Source organism: Eupeodes corollae, chromosome 2, assembly GCF_945859685.1.
Source record: "Eupeodes corollae chromosome 2, idEupCoro1.1, whole genome shotgun sequence".
NCBI classification, from domain to species: domain Eukaryota; kingdom Metazoa; phylum Arthropoda; class Insecta; order Diptera; family Syrphidae; genus Eupeodes; species Eupeodes corollae.
The window spans coordinates 134,579,167-134,599,484 of NC_079148.1; the positions used below are offsets into that span (position 1 = coordinate 134,579,167).

The following is a 20,318-nucleotide window of genomic DNA, read 5'->3' on the forward strand; positions in this document are numbered from 1 at the left end:
AGACTTAACTTTTTATTATAATAGAAATATGAAACACTCGAAAAATATTATGTTAAGGTACATGGTTTGTGTATTTGAATGAACTTATCGAATACACACCATTTTTTGTCGGTAAGCTAGTTTCATCCCAAGACACAACTCATCTTAGGACAACTCATCCCGGAAATGAAAAATACTTCTAAGGCCGCGTTTCCATTTGCAAGAAAACTTCTGCAATAAATGTCCGATAGTCTGTCCGACAGTGAATTGCAAGTGGCAACTACCAAGCAATTTCTATCGCGACAGTACTTTCATAACTTCTTGCGAGTAATTGCAAGTGCAATTAATTGATAGTTTAAACACATTTGTATCGACTCGCGACAGTTCTTGCAGCTTATCGAAACAGTTTCGTATATCTCGCGCAAGTAGCTGGTTGACGTCTTTGCTTTACACATACAAAATGAGTAAAATAAAAGGTCGTGAATGGCCTCGCGAAGAAGTTATGCGTTTAATTGAAGTTTACGAGTGTAATCCATGTTTATGGAATAACCGGGATTCTCCCAAATAGCCCACAGTTTAGACTATTTTCAAGAACATTAACTCTACATGAAATAAAAAAGTTGTTTTATTATTTATCAATGTTTGACACAAAAATTTTATTACTTGTAATTGTGCCCGACAACGTTTTATTTATGTTGATATATTGTTTAGAATATAATAATAAAAATCTCTGTTCAAATGTCGTTTTTTTTAATTAAGAACAATTATTTAAAGAATTTTTGTTTTTGTTAAAAACGCTTTTAAGGAAACAAATTTTAAAAGAATAAATAAGTTAGAAAGTCAGAAAGAAAGAAAATTGCTCTCATTTAAGAATAAAAATGAGTTTAAGCCAGTAATTTTAAAAGTAATTAGATGCCAGAGTGGGTTGTACGAGCATGCTCTTCAATGCCGTTTAATTTAAAAAAAAAAACATTAGTTAATAAACATTTTTTTTTCGAAAATTGTAACTGCGGTTTTGTTTCTAATATATATACACTTATTATTAGAAATAATTCTGGTAATTTAAATATATACAACGAAACCTTAAACTTCGTTCCAAGATATTGCCAAATTTTTAACATATCACAATTTTAAGTAAACAACCAGATTTCTTGCGACATTAATTGCTCTCCTGGTGTAAATACATCTGCAATAAGTTGCGACAGTATGTTGCGCGAGCTTCTTGCAAGACATTTATTGCAGAAGAAATTGCAAGAATTGACTTGACAATGTAAACGCGACTGCAAGAAACTTCTGCAAGACTTCCGCGAGTTGACTTGCAAGTGGAAACGCGGCCTAAGAATACTTAACGAAAACAATTGTTTGTGTATTCAACTAGTTCGTTCAAAGCTTTTTCCTTTATATTGCTTTATTTTAATTTCATATTCAAAGAACCAGGATGGAAAATAAATTATCTGAAGATAAGAAGATAAGAGGCAGTTTATTGGTTGTGCAGTTAGGTAGGTGTCTATAACGGATAAAGAATATGAAATATTTTTCTGTTAACAGTCGAATTGTTTTTTCCTCAACACCGTTTATTTAGATAAATATGATTTAAAATCATGAAAATAAAAATAAAAATATACCAGCATAAAAAAATTAAAATAAACGGTGTTCAGGAAAAACCAATTCGATTGCTAACAGTCAAATATTTCATCTTCAAAAGTCCCATAGCAAGGCAATAAAAATAACTACAATACAATACTTGTTGTAACTATATAATTTAGAGTAGCTCTATGTAGCTCGGATTGTATGGAATCTCGATTTATTTGAGAAAATATGCGTCAAGACAAAGTGTAATGGTCATCTTCTGATGAGCCCAACCATTACATCGGGGCGAATGCTGGTTTATTTTTATTTTTATTTTCATGATTTTAAATCATATTTATTAAGGATAAAGAATAGCTCATTGGCGTGCTCAGCTTTATGCAGATAGATAGATAAAGACATATTTATGATGATAATGAAAGAATGTTATTGTCAGGTAAAAGGTACTTACTACAATTCAATCACATTCCTTTTTTCCTAAAAGTTTTCAGAGCAAACATGGAGTTATTACGTTCAGTTTATTTTTTTTCTTAAAGTTTAAAAAAAAAAAACAAGCATACGAACAGGTACAAGAAATTGCTATTCAAGTGTTGTTTACAGTGAGGCTCTTGTGCGTTTTGGTTTTAAGTTATGAAGTGACACATAAGCAGTAGTTGTAGGTAATACCTATATAGCTAGAATGTGTTTACGTTGAAAAAGTGAGTCTAATAGATAATACATTATACTCTTTCTGGCCAGTTTCTTTAACTTGTACTGAGTATTTATTCTTTTTATAGGCAAAGGCAAGTAAAATATGCGTGAAACAACCTTATTCTTAAGGAATAATATTTTAAAATCATAGATACAAAGGTACCAAGGTAATACTTCTTGATAGACACTCTAAAATAGACTGTTGATTAAATATATCATATTCGTAAATCCGTTGAAGTGGCGCTACAAGGCATTCGTTGGTATTTACAATAGTTATAGTTATAAAAATACATAATTATGTACCAGACCCATTAATTTGGATAAAAGATAGGAATGTAATAACAATTTTGTCAAAATAATGCGCTCTTTCGGGCTCATGCACAGTTAAAATAATTAAAAAAAAGGCTGGGATGCGACCCACACTGATAACTTCCCATCCCGTCTGTCGATTTGTCTTGCTTAAAAGTTTGTCTATATGATTTTAGATTTTATTTTTAATGAAAAAACGGACTGTTAGATTTTCATAAAAAAATTACTGGATATCGAAAACAATATTTTCTGTGAAATAAAATAAGTTTGAAGCCAATATTTTTTATTTTTGAAGAGCTATTTGAGTCAAAAGAAAATTTTTAACAATATTTAGTATTGTAGTATTAGTATTTTTCTTATAAGATAAAATTAGTTTGAATTCAATATTTCAAATTTTTGAAAAGATATTTGAGTCGAAAATCAATTTTTACCAACTTTTGTTAAACTTTTTTTAGGTTTTTAATTTTTTGTACAAAAACTGTCCATTCAATTTTTTTTCAAAATTTTACAGAATGTTGAAAACAATATTTCTTATAAGATAAAATAAGTTTGAAGCCTAAATTTCAAGTTTTTGAAAAGATGTTTGAATCGATATTTAATTTTTACTAACTTTGAGTAATGTTTTTTTTTAGATTTTTATTTTTATTTTTTATAAAAAAACTATCAATTCGATTTTTCTCAAAATTGTATAAGATATCAAAAACATTATTTTTCGTTGCACAAAATTGTTTTGGATATGAAATCATATTTTAGTCGTAAATTTTGAAGGTGATAATTTTTTTTCAGTTTTTTTGATTTATAAAAAAAACCGTTAAATGGATTTTTTTCAAAAAATATACTGGTTCACCTTTTTTTAAACTGCTATGGTAAAAAAACCACCCACGCAATTTTTTTGAGAGTCCTTTCTGCCTTATTATCTGTATAACAAAATTTATTTGAAATCGATATCTCTTCTGGTTCTTGAGCTATTGACTACGTAAAAAAAACGACGTACGAACGTACGTACACATGCACGCACAGACATCTTTCTAAAAATCTTTTATTTTGGCTCTAGGGGCCTTGAAACGTCGAGAAATTTCAAAATTTTCAATTTGACAAATCGGACCCATTACAATAACTTCCTATGAGAAGTTAAAAAAACAATTTTAAGCTTCAAAATTTAACCAGAAAATAAGTTTGTCTTCAAAAATTTTAATGCCATTTAATAAATAAAAAAATCCTTGATTTTTTTTTTTTTGAAAATCGTTAGAGCGGTTTTTTTTTCAATTAATTTTGTATACATACATACAAATTTGTTCTAAAAATATTTTTGGTATGCAGTTGTTTAGTGATTGTCAATATACGCTCTTCATTTGAATTTCGTAACATGTTGACCCGTTTTTGAGATATGGAATTTTGAAAAAAAAAAAAAACAAAATTCAATATTTTGTTAAAAAAAAACTCAATCGACCCAATGGTTAAGGGTGTAGGAGCGTGGACAGACAGATGGACGGAATCGCGGGACCCACTTTTTTCGACTTCTTTACCAAATCTCGAGTTCGAAATGTTGCAAGAATGCTAAATTTGCCTTATATGTATGTAGTTCCTATATGTCGCAAGTAAAAAATGTTGAGAGGTGCTTACATAGTTGGTATATGAAATACCTAATGCAAGTTTTCAACCTCGATCAATGAATGCAACCTGCACAAAAAGCGTTTTTTTTTGCATTAGAGATAACTATAACTTTGTGTTTATTTGCGTGAAGCAGTTTTCAAAAATCGGTTGGAAAATACTCTGATGTTGCTATAAGCACAACAACTGTTTTTGAAATCGTGATATCTTTGTTCTACTTCGAATTTTATTTTAAGCAGACATGTGGCAAGCCGAAAAATTGGTTTGACCGTTTCCTTAAATACGAAGTAGAAGCTGCATCGTTTCAAAAATTAAGTCCTTTAATTAAAATAATTTCTATTTTTGAACAATTCCTTCTTGAAATTCGCATAAATTGAAACATTGAACACATAAATTCACTTCAAAAAAATTAAATCGATATTAGTATCAGGAAATTTTAGATTTCCAATTACTATTTTGAATCGATTTCGATTACTTTTTGTGTGAAAGTGGAATGAAGAAGCTGTAAGTAAATTTTAGGCACAATGCTGCACGTTGTACATACGTACATACAGACGACATATGTATGTATGTACTTGAATTGTGGTGTAATCTTATTTGAAAACGTCAAACACTTCTTTAATAAATCGTTAATTTTTATTAACGACTTCATTTGTCAAAAACTGATGGTTTCGAGTGTGAGTGAAAAAATAATGGACATTTACTATATTGCACATAGTTATATACACAATACATACGTACATACATACATTTATATTAAAGCTAAGAGGAAATGATAAATGACATATTTTTCTACAAAATCAATACCATTTGTTGCATGAAAAGTGATGATGTGTTGACATCATTGTCAACGGAATCATAAAATCTTTGTTTTAAAACATTTCACATCTCAGATGACGCATTCTTTTGTTTGTTGATTTTATCTTTTATATTCTGTCACTCAAACAAAAACATAAAAAGCAAAAGAAAGTAAATTAAAAAAATAATATCGAAGGACAGTGATTGAAATGGGTCAAGAGAAAAGAAGAGAAGAGAAGAAATTAGTGTGATGTAACCCTTATAACCATCATCTAGTTTGAAGGATATATTATATTATATTTTATTCTTCTTATATTAAAACAAAACAATAAAATTGAAAATGTGGAAATAAATATTATGTGTCTAATTGACAGCCAATATACTTCTTTTGTTAAATCAAATTAACGAACTAAAAACAAAAAATACAATCAATGTCAGATAAGACACTTTTTGTAAAAAAAAAGGTTCACTCCACACTTTTAGAAATGATTTATTAATGAGGAGTATGAGGCAATCATTTTCCGCGCTCTGTGTTTTGAAATAAAAAGGGATACATTTAATTTGATTTAATATTTAACAGAAAAATTACTTTCATTTAAATATTTATGCACTTAAGGTTTTTTTTTTAACAGCACCAACAATTGTGGGAGTCTTTTTAAATTAGATTGAGCTTTAAAATTAAGTTTCAGTAAAATTGTCATTTTCTAATTTTTGCCTAGTTTTTTTTTGTATTAGATATTAACTTGAGTCTGCTGCCTTCACACTAAACGTTACATACACAGCTTATATCGAGAAACAAGGTTTCTAAAGGCAATTATATTCCATTATTTTAAGGCTACTTTATTTTTAGCCTAAGACCGTATCTAATGTTGACTTAGCAGTTTTTCAAAGAAAGCTGTACAAAACTTAGCGTTTTTAATGTTCAAGTATTATAAACTTTACGATTGTAGACACAGTTGCATATACAAAAATTATCATCAACCCAAATTTATAAACTATACTATTTTAGACATATTTGCATTTTAAAAAATTATCATTAACCCAAATAAAGCGTACAATTTTCTTATTGTGTTCTTGTTTTAGGACAAATAAGCCAATGCAATGTAGACAAATATACAAGCTTTTAAAATGATGAAAATAAAGGATTTTCTAATAAAAGGTTCAATTTTGATATTGAAGAAAAACTTTAATTATGTTAATCAAGACTGAAAAAAATAGTCACCATTTTTGTAATTTTTTTGAAATTTGAGTAGGTTCATGAAATGAGTTCCATTCTATTTTTAATAATGGCGTATTTTTTCTTGTTGAATGTGGAAAAATGGTAGCTTTAAAAGAGGCAACTACCCAAAGAGTGGTATATTTAAAAAGAAATCTGTTATTGGAAATCCTTCAAGAAACAAAAAATACGTATACGCCCAGGTGTACCATCAATAACTTTCCATTGGAGGGCATAGTAAAAGTTAATATTTGTCGGATTTGAAATTTGTATATTTGTATTTATTTTATTTATTTCATCAATTGATCGAAGATCTGCTGATAACAATATTACTACAAAATAATAAAGCTTATAAGATATATACAAGAAATTGTAGATTACATTTAATTGAATAATTAATCAATTACATATTTCAAGAATTTTTGTCTTAAAACAATCTTTATTAATACAAAGGTCAATTTTATAATAAACAATATTTAAAAAGATACAGAGAACGCGTTATTGGTTCATTTAGACCATAACCAGTCCTGTGAAGAGGAGGATAAAATAATTAATTTATGTTGCGAAAAACTCGTGATGGAACATGGAATGGAATTAATGAAAGCAAAAAACAAGAATTTATTCTGTTATTAATAATATCCTTAATAAACAAAACACTTTGGACTATCGAAGTTAAGTTTTCGAAGTGCATAACGAGGGCATCTTTTCTGAACTCTTTCGATTCTCAAAGTATTATTTTCATAAAAGGGATACTACTATAGATATAAATAAGGTCTTTAAAGGATAGGCTCGTTTAAAATATTTGGAGTTCCGCTTCAAGAAACTTAAAAGTGAATTACCTTTGGAATTGTGTGCAAATGTAATTGTAAATGTAAATGTTATTAACATGCGGTCTAAAGTCAATCTTTCAATCAAAAATAACCCCAAGATCATTTACTTCAATTACCTTCAGAAGACTAACATCATAGAATTTATATTCAAAGTCAATAAGGGATGAAGACTTATATACACTTAAAATTGTACACTTCGAGTAATTCAGCTGAAGAAGATTGTGGTCACACCAATTAAGAACATTATTCATATCCAACTGCATTAATAAGCAATATTCAAGTGAAAACTTTCACATCATTGGCGTACATCAAGCAGTAACAAAATTTAAAAACAGATGGTAGATCATTTATAAAGATTATAAAAAGGAGTGGACCCAAATAACTGCCTTGTGGAAGACTTGAAACACAATCATCCATTTTAACAGCTTGTTTTCGATCAGAAAGGTATGAATCTAACCAACGTAAAAATGAAGCATTCAATCCCAACATCTTGAGCTTTTGTAGGAGAAGACCATGATGCACGCGGTCAAAGGCTTTAACAAAATCCGTTTACAGGACATCAAGTTGCCTACCCTTTTCAACATGATTATAGCAATGATTTGCAAATAGACTTACCCTTTACCCTACCATGTTGTTACAAAACCATGTTGTTTTTGAGACAAGAAATTTTTGACACCAAAATAAAGTCTTTGGGTGACCATTTTTTCAAAAAGTTTGGGAATAATTGAAAGTTTTGATATTGGCCCATAGTTCTTCACTAAGTGTTTAAGGCTACTTTTTTAAATGGGATCTATATAAGATATTTTCCATTCATTAAGAAAAACACCAGTTTGTAAAGATTTATTAAAAATAAGGGTTAAAATACTTCAAAGTGAATACGAACATCATTTTGACAAAAGAATAGGAGGAATCATATCAAAGCCAGGTTTTTTTGACATATCAATTTTTTTAAGCTATTCAAAACATCCTGTTCTGAATTTCATTTAAGCTATCCAGAACCTCCTGTTCTGAAAAACTCTGTAGTTTAAAATCAATCAAAGGAGTTATATCGGGATACAAGCTGCTGATATTTGTTAAAATATCATAATTATAAGAAGTTTTTAAAGAATCGAACAAATAGGTCACATGAGGACTTAATATAATTGGATGTCAGTTCCTCGTATTCCATATATTGATGAAAAGATGAACAATTTCTTTTAGAATTCAGAAATATCCAAAAAGATTTCGAATTATGTTTTATGTTTGATTTAGTATTAAATATATAATGTCTTTACAAAAACTTGTTGAGAAGATCAAATTCTTTTCTTAGCTGAAATTTTGTTACTTTATAACACTTAAATGCCATTCTCTAATTTTTTACTTTTATTATTATTTATTTATACGTCATAAAATCCAAAATAAAAATTAAAAATATTAAGGATTCAACTTTTTGAGCTTCGTGACCAATTATGTTAGGATTTGGGCGTTAGGGTTTTGGGCGAAAAGACCTAACGTCATTATCTACATGTGCAGAAGAAACTTTTAACAAAATTCAATAAGTGTGGTTCTTACTAAATATCAATTGTTTTTCTATAGAATTTTGTCCTGCTTTCGATTTTGACTAAAAGTTATTTCACTCATTATAACCTTATATAATTTTTGTTTATAAATAAAAAACATTGAAGAAATTATTTTTCATCTCGAAAATATTAAACAAAAAAAATGTTATCATGTTCGAAATAAATTTTGACCAAGAAGAAGAATGGTTTTGTCAGCTCATAAAATTTTCATCAAAGTTTAATTGAAATTTGGATTAATATTCAAATCGACAACCTTAGATAAATAGGGTTTTTCAATAAGAAGTTTTATTTTGACAAAATTGTTGCTGTAAGATCTCGATTAATTCATGAATTCCATCTTTATTGTCTTAAAGCGATATTGGTTCAAGATGTCGGTGACCAATTTGTGATTTGTTTTTAAAAAATTACACAGTAAGAATAATCTTGCAAAAATAGATTATTTCGATGTATTTCAAAGTCCTGCCAAGTCCATAAGGTAATATCTAATTGACAGGCATTGGGACTAAAAATTACAGAATATCACAATATCTCAAAAATTCTGAATAAAAAGTATTTGACACTTTTTTATAATAAGCGCACCCTAAATTGGATTTTACTACCCTTTTTATGTAAAGACACAGTGTGAGCATCACTAGGAAAGGGACATGTTGAAAGGCAATGTCGGTGCACATTGGTTTTGAATTCCTGAATATTGCAATGGCCGGAAAAAAGACACACATTCGCGTAGTACGGCTAAAGAACGAATTTCTTTATTTGACAGTGCGAACGAAGTTGGGCTTGAGTTTATTGTTGGAAAACCAAAACATTTTGCTGCATTCGAGATGTTCAGTCTAGTCGATGCAAGTGCCATCTATGGATAATGGCAAGGATGTATGTATGTTTCGCTTTAACGATACAAGACAGCATTGGGTTTTCGAAGCATTAAATTCGACGCGGTTTTCTAATCCCCATTATACAATGCTGTTTATAAAAATAAATAAATTAGGCGGCGCAACAGTCCGTTTGAGAACTAGGGCCTAGTTACTGACAACTCTTTACCATTCCTGTGTACGAGTACTGAAAGTACTGAAAGCACTTTTTCATGACAAGAATTGCTCTTGGAAAATTTGTCAATTCCTCGCAAGAGGCAGTACCTGTGAATAAAACTTTAGGTGTCACATGCAGTGATCGAACCCAAGACCTCTCGCATGACTGTCCAACGCACTTTTTTTGTCATATTTATTTTTATTACTTGTTAAACCTATCTTAAAGCCAAACAATAATTAACCATAACTAACAACTAACTTAATGATTCCATACGGACACTCTAAGTTAAAGTATAACACTTAATTCTTATGCCTTTCGGCCCTAAGATCTATTTTACTTTAATTTACATTTTATTTATTTTTGTATTTATTAGAAAATTTGCATAAAACTAATATCGAGATCTTTTTTTATTTTTACTTAAAAACTACTTAAAATAAGGTCCTCAATATAAAACTTAAAGCTATCTTAAACTACCTATAAACTTCACCATGCCTATTCTACTTAAAACTAAACCTTACTAACTATAAAACAAGTATGTAAGCTGGCCAAGGCTAAAGACCCCTTTACAATTACCCACTATCTAGTGCCGATTGAAGCCACCAAAACTGGTTCCACTGCTTCACCCAATCAGTTCGGTCCCGTTCGGACAAAGCCTTATGAAACCGATTAGTGGAACTGCCAATCTATCGTGTATCAGACCGCATCTATCTAAAAAGAGGAATGCCTCTGGTGGAATGAAGCCGCTCTAGCGTGCACTTTCAAAATACTCGTCGGTCGGATAGAACGCCCCGAAAATTAAATTGTTGTTGGGACGCGTCCCGTCCGGACGGGGCAACGTTGAACCACACAGGACAACCATAAACGATCATTGGCCGTATGAGAGCCATGTAGCAAATTACCTTCACTCTGGGGTAGCCGACTGCTAAAAAACAGCCGTTTCGTCAGAGCGAAGGCTCCTCTGGCCCTGGTCAGAGCAGCATTTATATGTCTGTCGAAATATAAATACTGATCTAACCAGATACCGAGGTACTTCACTACACTTTTGCTCGCTAATGGCTGCCCGTGAAGATCAACGATGACAATCTTGCTCCAATTCTTACACGTATCCCTCGTGGCCCTAGCCAACGGAGTCCGGAACAGAATTATCTCCGACTTCTGGACATTTATTTTCAGTTTCCAGTCGTCGCAATATCGCTGAATCTTGTCGAAATCACGCCGCAAGACAATTCTAATAACCTCAACCTTTCGGGCCGTTCTGTACGCAATTAGATCGTCGGCGTACGCAATTGCCTTTGTAAGACTACCTATCAGATCGCTGGTGTAAATGCTGAAGAGAATCGGGTAATTCACCGCTCCCTGTTGAAGACCATTTTTAATTGAGAATGTTGTGGTAGAAGTTACATTGCCACTTTTGACAACAAACTTTCCAATGTTAAGCATATCATAAAGTATATACAACAATGGCTTGCTTATGCCAAGCCTGCTCAGTTTTAGGTAAAGACCCTCTAACCATACGGTGTCAAAGGCCTTTTCCAAATCAACCAGAACAGCACCTGTGCATTGTTGTTTTGATTTATTCCATTGGATATCAGAAACAAGTTAAGACGCAGCATGAATTGTGTCATGACCCGCCTTGAACCCGAACTTTTTATCCGGAATTATGTTGTTGTCCGCAGCCCTCTTAGTCAGAGTCTTTTGCTTGGAAGAAGACTTATCGAGCGACCGAAGATTTTACGGGTTGGAGTTGTCCTTTCCCTTTTTCGGGAGAGGATGAACCACAGCGGTCCAATGCACTGGACTGGATAATATGCATTATTGAAGAGTGTGGTGTAAATGTCAATTGCCTCTATCGGTAAATGTCTCAGTACAACGTTGGATATACCATCGACTTTTTGTTTTTTATTGAATTGAAGATGAGCTGAAGCTCAATCTTCGTCACTAACAAGGGACTTGGTCCCGTTTCCTCGGCGATTATGGCATTTGCCAAGGAATCGTCATTGAACCGCATGAAACTGCGGTTCTCGGATCGCCATTGTGTGATATCATTTCGAAGGTAAAAGTGATTAAGTAGGGCTCTGTTTTCCAGGTAGTGGTTGGGACGAATGCTAACATTCACCATACACTTGCTGGAAAGCAGCTCCAACCGCCTCCACTGTTTCCTTCGGATCTACAATTATGTAAAAGTCATCGTCAAAGATGGCTTCTTCTGGATCTATTTGCGCTGTCCTGAGTACGTCGTTGTTCTCTTCATTTGGTCCCGTTCTTTGTACTTTGGTATTGTCCGTTCCATCGTTCGTTTTATTGTTTCGTCCATCTGTTGTAAATGTTGGTCAATTTCTGTATTTGTCAGGTTATTGTTGTTTGGTGGGGCTATGTCACTCGAACGAAGTTCTCTCGCTAGGGCGTAAGTGGAACGAGGCCATCGCATCTTACTGTAATTGTAAGATTCCGACAGTCCAACGCACTAACCATCATGCCACGGATACTTCTGTTTAGGCCGGAATTTAAAGAGCTTATCATATTTTGTCGTTGCAGTTCCACATCCAAAGAAGAGGAATCTGAATCTTAAAACGAAAATGGAAAGCTTAGAGTACTATCGTCAGCGAAAAAATGTAGTGGATTAGAAGTTGAAGACAAGAGATCGTTAATAAAAATAAGAAAGCATGTTGGAGATAAAACAGAAACCTATGCATACATTTATGAAACTTGTTGATAATTTTTTGATTAAAATTGATTTCAAACAAATGTGAAAGCATTCAAAAAGAAAGGTTTCATCGAGGAACGAAATGAAGAACAATTAATGCTTTTTGAGTGACTTACTATCTGAAGATGTTAAAATTCAAAATTACAAACTTTGAATTTCGGGAAACCAGGAAAAAGCCATTTTACTCTCTGCAGGATTGGGCCAAACCAAAACATTTTATATTACATTTTTTTGCAGCCTAAAGTAAGCTTATGTATGTATGTATAAGTATGTTAACCTACCTACGTTTTTTCTTTTAAATTCATTAATAAAATGAACTTAATCTGCCACCTTAAAGTGATTTATTATTTTTTGTTATTAACTTAATCGTCTGTCGTCTAAAGTTCTTTTTATTTTCCTCTCCCCCTCATTTCAAAGAAATATCTTCTCTATAACCATATACATATCTATATGCTTTGTATATATCTACCTTTAGACAAGCTTTTAGTTGACTTCCTGTATAAATTGGTCAAGGTTCACACAAAAGAACCCATTTCACAGAAAAGAATATAACATGTGTATACCTATATTACATTATTGTATATATAAAGAATAGAACAACAACAACAAAAGATATCACTGCCAATATCACATCACAGAGAGCTCCTTTTTCTTATTTTTTTTTCTAGTGAGGTTTTAAAGACTCTTATTCTATTTTACATATAAAACACTTGTGCGTTTAGGTACACATAACATAGTATATAAAACAATGGAACTTCCTCCTGTATTGGATGGACTGCGAGTATAGAGATAGAAAAGCCCCAAGGAAACTTGGATAAAATAATGACTTTCATATATCAAGACGACGAGACATGGACATGGACATGGATATGGACGGACAGGGACACACAGCACATAAAATAAAAGAAGAATCTCAAACTCAAACGTCTATGATGGAGACTATAGGACTTGACTATGACTAATTCATAATCATCGTATTTCATGAGCCGTGCAAAAGGACACAAGGCAAAGGCAAATCTAAACAGTATAGTCCTGTTTGTCCGTCCGTCTGTCGTATCTTTTCTATAGGTACATATTTATATGCATAAGCTATAGAAGCAGAAGAAACGAACAAGAAAAACGTTCCCTATTGGATCGAATTATAGAAAAAGGAAACCGTTTGGAAATTTATTTATTATTGTAACAAATGTCTTCTAACTTTTTTAACTGTCCCACAAACCCCCAGGGGCTATTTGATAGATGAGATGATAGAGAGAAGTACACATCGAGATCAAAAGAGAGAGGAAGAGAGAAGAAACAAACTAAAAACCAAAAACTAACCTGCTGATGATGGACGATGTGGATCCGATGGTGGTACCCAAGTACATGGCGGTGGCACACTGTACTGAACAAACTGCATAACCGGATATCCATGCATTTTCACTTAATGAATTTTTTGTTTCCGTTTTCCGATTTGATGTTTGAGAATGAATTAATTAAAGGATATATGAACAAGAATAACCCACGCACAAAACTTCTATATACACCTCTATTAGATTATGACCGAAAGCGCACACACAAACACACCCTTAATCAAGGATCACTTCACTTTGCCTTAAGCCATTTAAGCCACGTGTTCAACCGAACACTCGTTTTTATATTTTATTTTTTTTTGTGTTGTAAACTTTCTTTCAAGAATCAATAACTCCCACCCTTGATAGAGGATGAGGATGAGAACGACTACGACTACGACGACAAGGATGACGAGGAGAGGAAATAACTCTCGAACAAATCCATATGGAAGCTCAAGACAGTCAACGAAAACAAATCGAAAAATTCCAGCACCGCACCTCGGCCGATGAGTGACTGACACTGACTCGGAGCTCTGACTATATGTTATCGGAAAGAGTCCTTTTTTTTCTACGACAATCTTCTTCCTGATGCTGCTGCTGCTGATGCTGACTTTGTCGAATTCATCTGGAAGAGCTTTTACACTTTCTTGAAGAAATTTCAAATCAAAACTTGTAGAAGAATATATAGACAAAATTTTATCCGGAATTCCTTCAAATGCGCGTCCTTAAAGGCCTGATGACTCCTGCTGATGATTGGGAGTGAAGTACAGATGGGGTAATGGAGAAAACTTTGTTTACCTTTTGCACACACACCACTCCGCCGCCGCCGTTATGGTGCTTTGGAATATCTGAATTAATATTATTATTCCCGTCTGAGTAAACACATAAATTACAAAATAACATAAACGAAACAAACTTAAGTAGCTGAAGAAGAAAGAGCACCACGGCACAAGGAAGAAAAACGGAAAGTAGTTAGGACTTCTGCTTCGTTTGGGACGCGATGATTTTCGGAGGAATTATTGTGATTTAGAACGAGGAAGAACGAACGTACACAAAATATATAGTTGGCGAAATAAATCGGGATTTTTGTTTATTTATATATTTGCGGTACGGATAAACTCTCGTTTTCTCAACCGGGATTCTCTTATTTCGTTTTTGAACACTTTTTCTTTCAATTTTTGGTTTGTTGGCAAAACAGAGCAAAAGCTTCAGCAAACGACAACAAGGAGGAGTCCTTCCTTCGAAAACGACAACGCGATAATTCTGATGATAATATTGTGAATTATGGTGTTCCTCATTTCTAGAAGACTTTATCCATTTTTGAGCAATACTTTTAACTTATCACACTCACTTTAGTCACAGAAAACTTTTCATATCCTTTGAAAGGACACTCGTTTTGGTTTTTGCTTCAAAAAAATTCTAAATTTTTCTATTTTCCAATTTCACAGCTTGTGGTACCGCACGCTATATACCTCCGAGAGTCTTCCGCCCTTTTCTACTGAAATGCTCTTCGTCTCGACGGTGAGTAGTTTCTAATTTCCTTCGAGATGTAATTACAAGTCTTCACATCAGGACTTGTGCTCGTGCTCGTCCTGCTCGTACACTCTCTCTCTTGTGTCAAAAAGTTATCACAGAAAAAGCTTTCTGATACGTCACCCTGTGCTTATGATGCGTTTGTGTCATGCGCAAAAATTGGCTTAGAGTTGAACAAAAAAAGGATAACACAAAAATTCCACCATACAGGATATACGTAGGTATACCAAGGCACATAGTTGGTTTTCTAATAGATGAGAGTATTTTGAATAATTTCTTTTTTTTTTTAAACAAAAATGCCATCACGCATAGGCATAGAGTTGAGTTGAGGTTTTCTTTTCTATATGTATATGTATATGTGTAGATCCTTATAAAAGTATAGCGTTAAGGCAGCAGGTGTCTGGTATCAGGACGAAAACATTAGAGTGTAAATTTTATGGTTGGGCTTTATACTTTCTACTTGAAAATGCTTAACAGTGCATAAGGTCAATGCATTAAGGCATTAGGGTTAAATTTAAATGATTTTGAATACAAAGTCAACTTGTATTCTATGAGTACAAGTACACATACTCAAAGTTATTGTATGAGGGGAGTTTTATGGTACTTACTCCATCCGGGTGGGGAGGTTTTTCTGTTGTTAATATTTCTTTATTTTTTTTATATTGAAGTCATATGAAAATTGGAGCCTTCTGGGGGGAGTTGTTTGATTTTGTTGTTGTTGTTAAACTCGTACAAAAACAAAGTTTGGATGCAAGAGTGTTTTTTCTTTTGTTTAAATTGTAAATCGATTAAATGATAGACATGGTGGATGCGCTACGATTGTTTTAAAGCTTAAAATAGACTTCTATGGAAATGTAAATATTGTTCCTATATATGTTTGTGTGTAGATGGATGGAAATTACTTAAAAGGGTGTTATTGATGTTCGAGTAAAAGTTTCTGAAAAATAGGATAATATTCAACGAAATAAAAAGAGGCTGGTATGCAACTCACACTGAAAACTTCCCATTCTTCCTCGTCTGTTGATATTTTTAAACTTTACCAACTTTATGAATAACAATATTTTGTGTGGTTTAAACAATTTTTTAACAATATTTTTCTTTTTTTTTAAAAACTTTTAGTAATGTTTTTTTAAGATTTTATTTTTTGTAAAAAAAGCATCTTTAGAGTTATCAGTTCATGAGAAATTTGGGATCAACCGACATTTTAACTTTTTTTTTAATGGCTATAGTATCTGCATTTTACGATGCTTTTACCCGTGTTTTGTTGGAAAATCTATCAATAGTATAGTAGGATTTTACCGAAATAACAAAAACAATATCCGAAGTATGAATACTACCGATAAAATTTAAAGTAGAATCTTACTACTGATGGGTCTTTGACATTTATACGAGTCTCGAATGGATCTTATGTGATTTCGTTCTCAAATGTTGGTGCGATTTATATTGCATTCGTATCTCGATGGCAGTGTTCGTTGAGTAGTTGTGCATTTGGAATCATGTGTTTTCCATTGGTGACACAAAAAATCAATCTGTTACTGTTGATATTATTTAGTTTTGTTAATGAAAATTTACTAACTGAGTTTATTTTGCAAGAATAGAAGAGATTATTAAGTTTTGCTATGTTTCCAATAAAGTTTTATCCCAGCTAATTCAAAATCCACGCACTTAGTCCAAAAGAAAAGGCCCATTGTGATACCACATGCATCTAGAGAATTACTTTTTACTAGTCGAACCATTTCGAGCTATTTATAAAGCGAAGAAGATGTTTGATATCCTGTTTAGCTAGTTCACTGGGATTATCAAAAGAGTAGTCTTCCAGATGAAGTTTGCGTCTTAGTGAAAGAGCAGGGCAAGTGCAGAAAAGGTGAGAGATTGTTTCCTCTTCTTCCCCGTACATACAGCTCCTGCAGAAGTCATTTGAGGCTACACCAAGTCGTATTGCGTGTCTGCATAGAAGAATGTGTCCCGTAAGGATACCTATAAGGGAACTAATATGAAGTTTACTTTGAGATAACAAGTCTTTAGAGCGCTTTAGGTCCAGTGAAGGCCATATAAGTTTTGTGGCTGCGCATGTTGGTGAATTGTGCCACCTAGAATTTGTCATCCGACAGCTGTTTCTTTTAGCAAAAGTTTACATGCAGCTATCGGTATTCCTGTATTCTCCCTTTCAAGTGAAATAGGTATGATGGTTCCATTTTTAGCGAGTTCATCTGCTCTACAATTTCCAGTGATGTCTCTGTGGCCCAGCACCCAACATAGGTAAATGTTAAATTGCTGCGATCAACACTCGAGGGCCGTTTGAGATTTAGTTGAGACATCGTCAAGAGATTTAATAGCAGCCTGACTGTCAGAGAAGATGCGGATATCAGAAGTTGATATCACGTTTTCTCCTAGCCAGGAGAGAACCTATTTGATCACTCAAATTTCCGATTGAAAGACGCTACAATTATTAGATTAAGCTTTTCTGAGCACACACCACTACCAACTCCCTAATTTGCCTTGGATCCATCTGTATAAAAATGAATACTTTTGTTATCCAGGAGTTTTTTGTCTTTCTATTCATCTCTGGATGGAATTGATACCTGGAAGTTTTTTCCTAATTGGGGATTTGGAATAGTGTAGTCTATGGACTTTGGTATAGAACCAAAGAGGTTCAAAATGATGGAGTTCCCCACATTGTTGTTAGTCCATTGAGATGAGGCTTTGATTCTTATAGCTGTTCTCGATGCCACTTGTTTGCTAAAGATTTCGAGGGGTGTCAGATGGAGGAGAGTGTCTAACGCTGCTGAGGTTGTGGTTCTCAATGCCCTACTTATGCAGAGAAGTGCAGTGCGTTGGACTCTTCTGAGTTTGTCGTAGTATGTGACTTTCTCCAGTGCAGTCCTAAATACTGCAACCCCGTACATAAGTATTGGTCGAATGACCGATGTGCATAGCCAGTAGGTTATGCGAGGTTGAAAACCCCATTTGCTTCCTATGGCTTTCTTGCAAATTTAAAGATCTACTGTAGCTTTTTTTTAACTCTTTCCTGTATATTAGATTTCCAACTTGATTTTTTGTCCAATATCAGACCAAGGTATTTGGCTTCATTCGTAAAAATTAGTGGTACACTTTTTATTGAAGGTGGTCCAATTACTGGGATCTTGTATTTATGGGTAAAAAGGACGATGACGATTTGGAGGAGGTCTCTAAGTGTATTAGGATGTTCTCCTGTAAGGGCGATAGCAACATCAGCCTTCCCTCTCAAGGGATATTAGTAGTTCTTTAACCACTATGTTGCACCAGAGAGGGGACAGAACACCACCTTTCGGAGTACCTCTACCGACAGACCTTTTCGTACAAAAATCCCCTATTTTAGAATTGATGATCCTGCTTTTAGCATTATATTAATCAACTCTCAGAGTGAGTATTCGACGTTTAGGGTCGTCATAGCAGAAATGATAGCGGATGTGTCAACGTTGTTGAAAGCGCCCTCAATATCAAGGCCACCATTCGTTATCCTCTAGTACCGATTATTCAATAGTTCTAACCAGAGTGTGTAAGGCTGTTTCTACCGATTTCCCTTTGCAGTAACCTTGCTGAGACTACGATAGTCTCTTATCAATGATAACAATGTACATGGATATGAATCAATCGTTCCAGAGTTTTGAGAATGAATGATGATAGGGTAATAGGTCTTAGATCTGTAGGCATTTTCCCGCCTTGGGAATAAAAACTACCTTTGCTTCTCTCCATCGCTGAGGTATATAGACCAAATCTAGACAACTTTTGAAGATCATCCCACGTGTTAATGTACAAACAAACCCCCTTCTTAAAGCTTTTATTTTATGTCAAAGCTACAATTTTTGAATGAACTTTTTTTATAGAATCTCCATTTCCAGATGTTTTTTAGCATTTCTTTTTGAAAATTCTCCATTTTATTAGTTTTAGTTAGTTTTTTTTTGCTGAAGTTAATTTTAACTTTCGGTTTTCACAAAACGTTCTTCTATTGAGTTTTTTGTATTATTATTCTATAAGGCCTTTTTTTAGTTGTACCACTTTTTAAATACAAAAATCTGCCTACTGCCGATGGGTTTTTTTGGGAACTTTCTACTACACTATTTATAGAATACCAAAAAAACACTGATATCTCTACTGGTTCTTGTGATATGGACCCTAAAACGTTGAAAGATGTTAAAATATTCAATTCGACAAATCTTAAAACAACGTTAAAAATAAGTCAAGAAAAAGCTGATAATCCTAGTTCAATTTTATGTTGTCAACAGTCCAAGCAGTTTGCAGTTTGAAATGCAATTTTTCCAACACTTATAGGACATTTCAAATGATTTTGCTCTAAGATGGGTTTGATTTGTTTTATAATTTACGGGCACTTTATGGGTTATTATTACCTTTAACATGTTTAAAGTTTAAATATAGTAAGAGCTTTAGAAAACATCGAAGGATTAAGGAGAATATGCCGAAGCACATTGGGCTTAAAATTTTGAATATCAAAATGATAGGGAAAAATAGAGTTGGGTAAAGCATTTCAAGAATCTCTATACTTGACAATACGTCCGAAATTGAGCTCAGGGTTAAACTGATGAGCATACCTAGAAATGCTTGTGTTCCGGCTGCATTATTTGAGGTTGGGAATGGCTAATTCAAAAGAACACGGTTTGTAAAAAAAACCATTAAAATAAAGAAAGGCTTAAAAACCTACGGCCGTATTCGAGTGACGTAATTTTTTCGGTTATAGTTCTATGGCCTATCATTTTTAAAGCTCTGTTTTTGATTCCTGTCTAAAAGACTTAAACTTGTTTTAGGGGCTGTTGCCCAGATATGCGAGTTAGATTTAAGTTTTGGGCTAGTGAAGGATTTATAAATTACAGCCAGATCAATACGGGTGACAAATTTCTTGCAACGTCGAAGAAATCTTAAGTACCTAGCAGTATTTTTGGCAATATTGAATACGTGATCATTCCATAGGAGGTGATCTGTGACACATAGTGGCATCGAGAGTGGGTTATGCTTTAACGATAGGAGGCACCATTGAGTTTTTGAAGCATTAAATTCTCCTCGGTCAGTATTTCCACTGGGCTCCCAAAAAATCACAACCCTGGTGCTAAAGCTTTCTTCAATTATTTCTTATGTTCTTATGCCTTGAAC

At 33.2% G+C, this 20,318-nt stretch overlaps 1 protein-coding gene across 3 annotated transcripts in view; it reads right to left on the bottom strand.

Moving 5' to 3' along the window:
- Nucleotides 1-20,318, bottom strand: part of LOC129945735 (uncharacterized) — a 101,814-nt gene that overhangs the window by 56,801 nt on the left and 24,695 nt on the right. Inside the window, exon 1 of one of the 3 annotated variants that reach the window (XM_056055616.1) lies at nt 13,630-16,292. The exons of the other annotated variants lie outside the window; for them this stretch is intronic. Coding sequence (XP_055911591.1) covers nt 13,630-13,726 — 97 coding nt within the window. The 5' untranslated portion in view covers nt 13,727-16,292. Of the gene's footprint in view, nt 1-13,629; nt 16,293-20,318 lie in introns of those variants that run through there. 3 annotated transcript variants of the gene reach the window in all.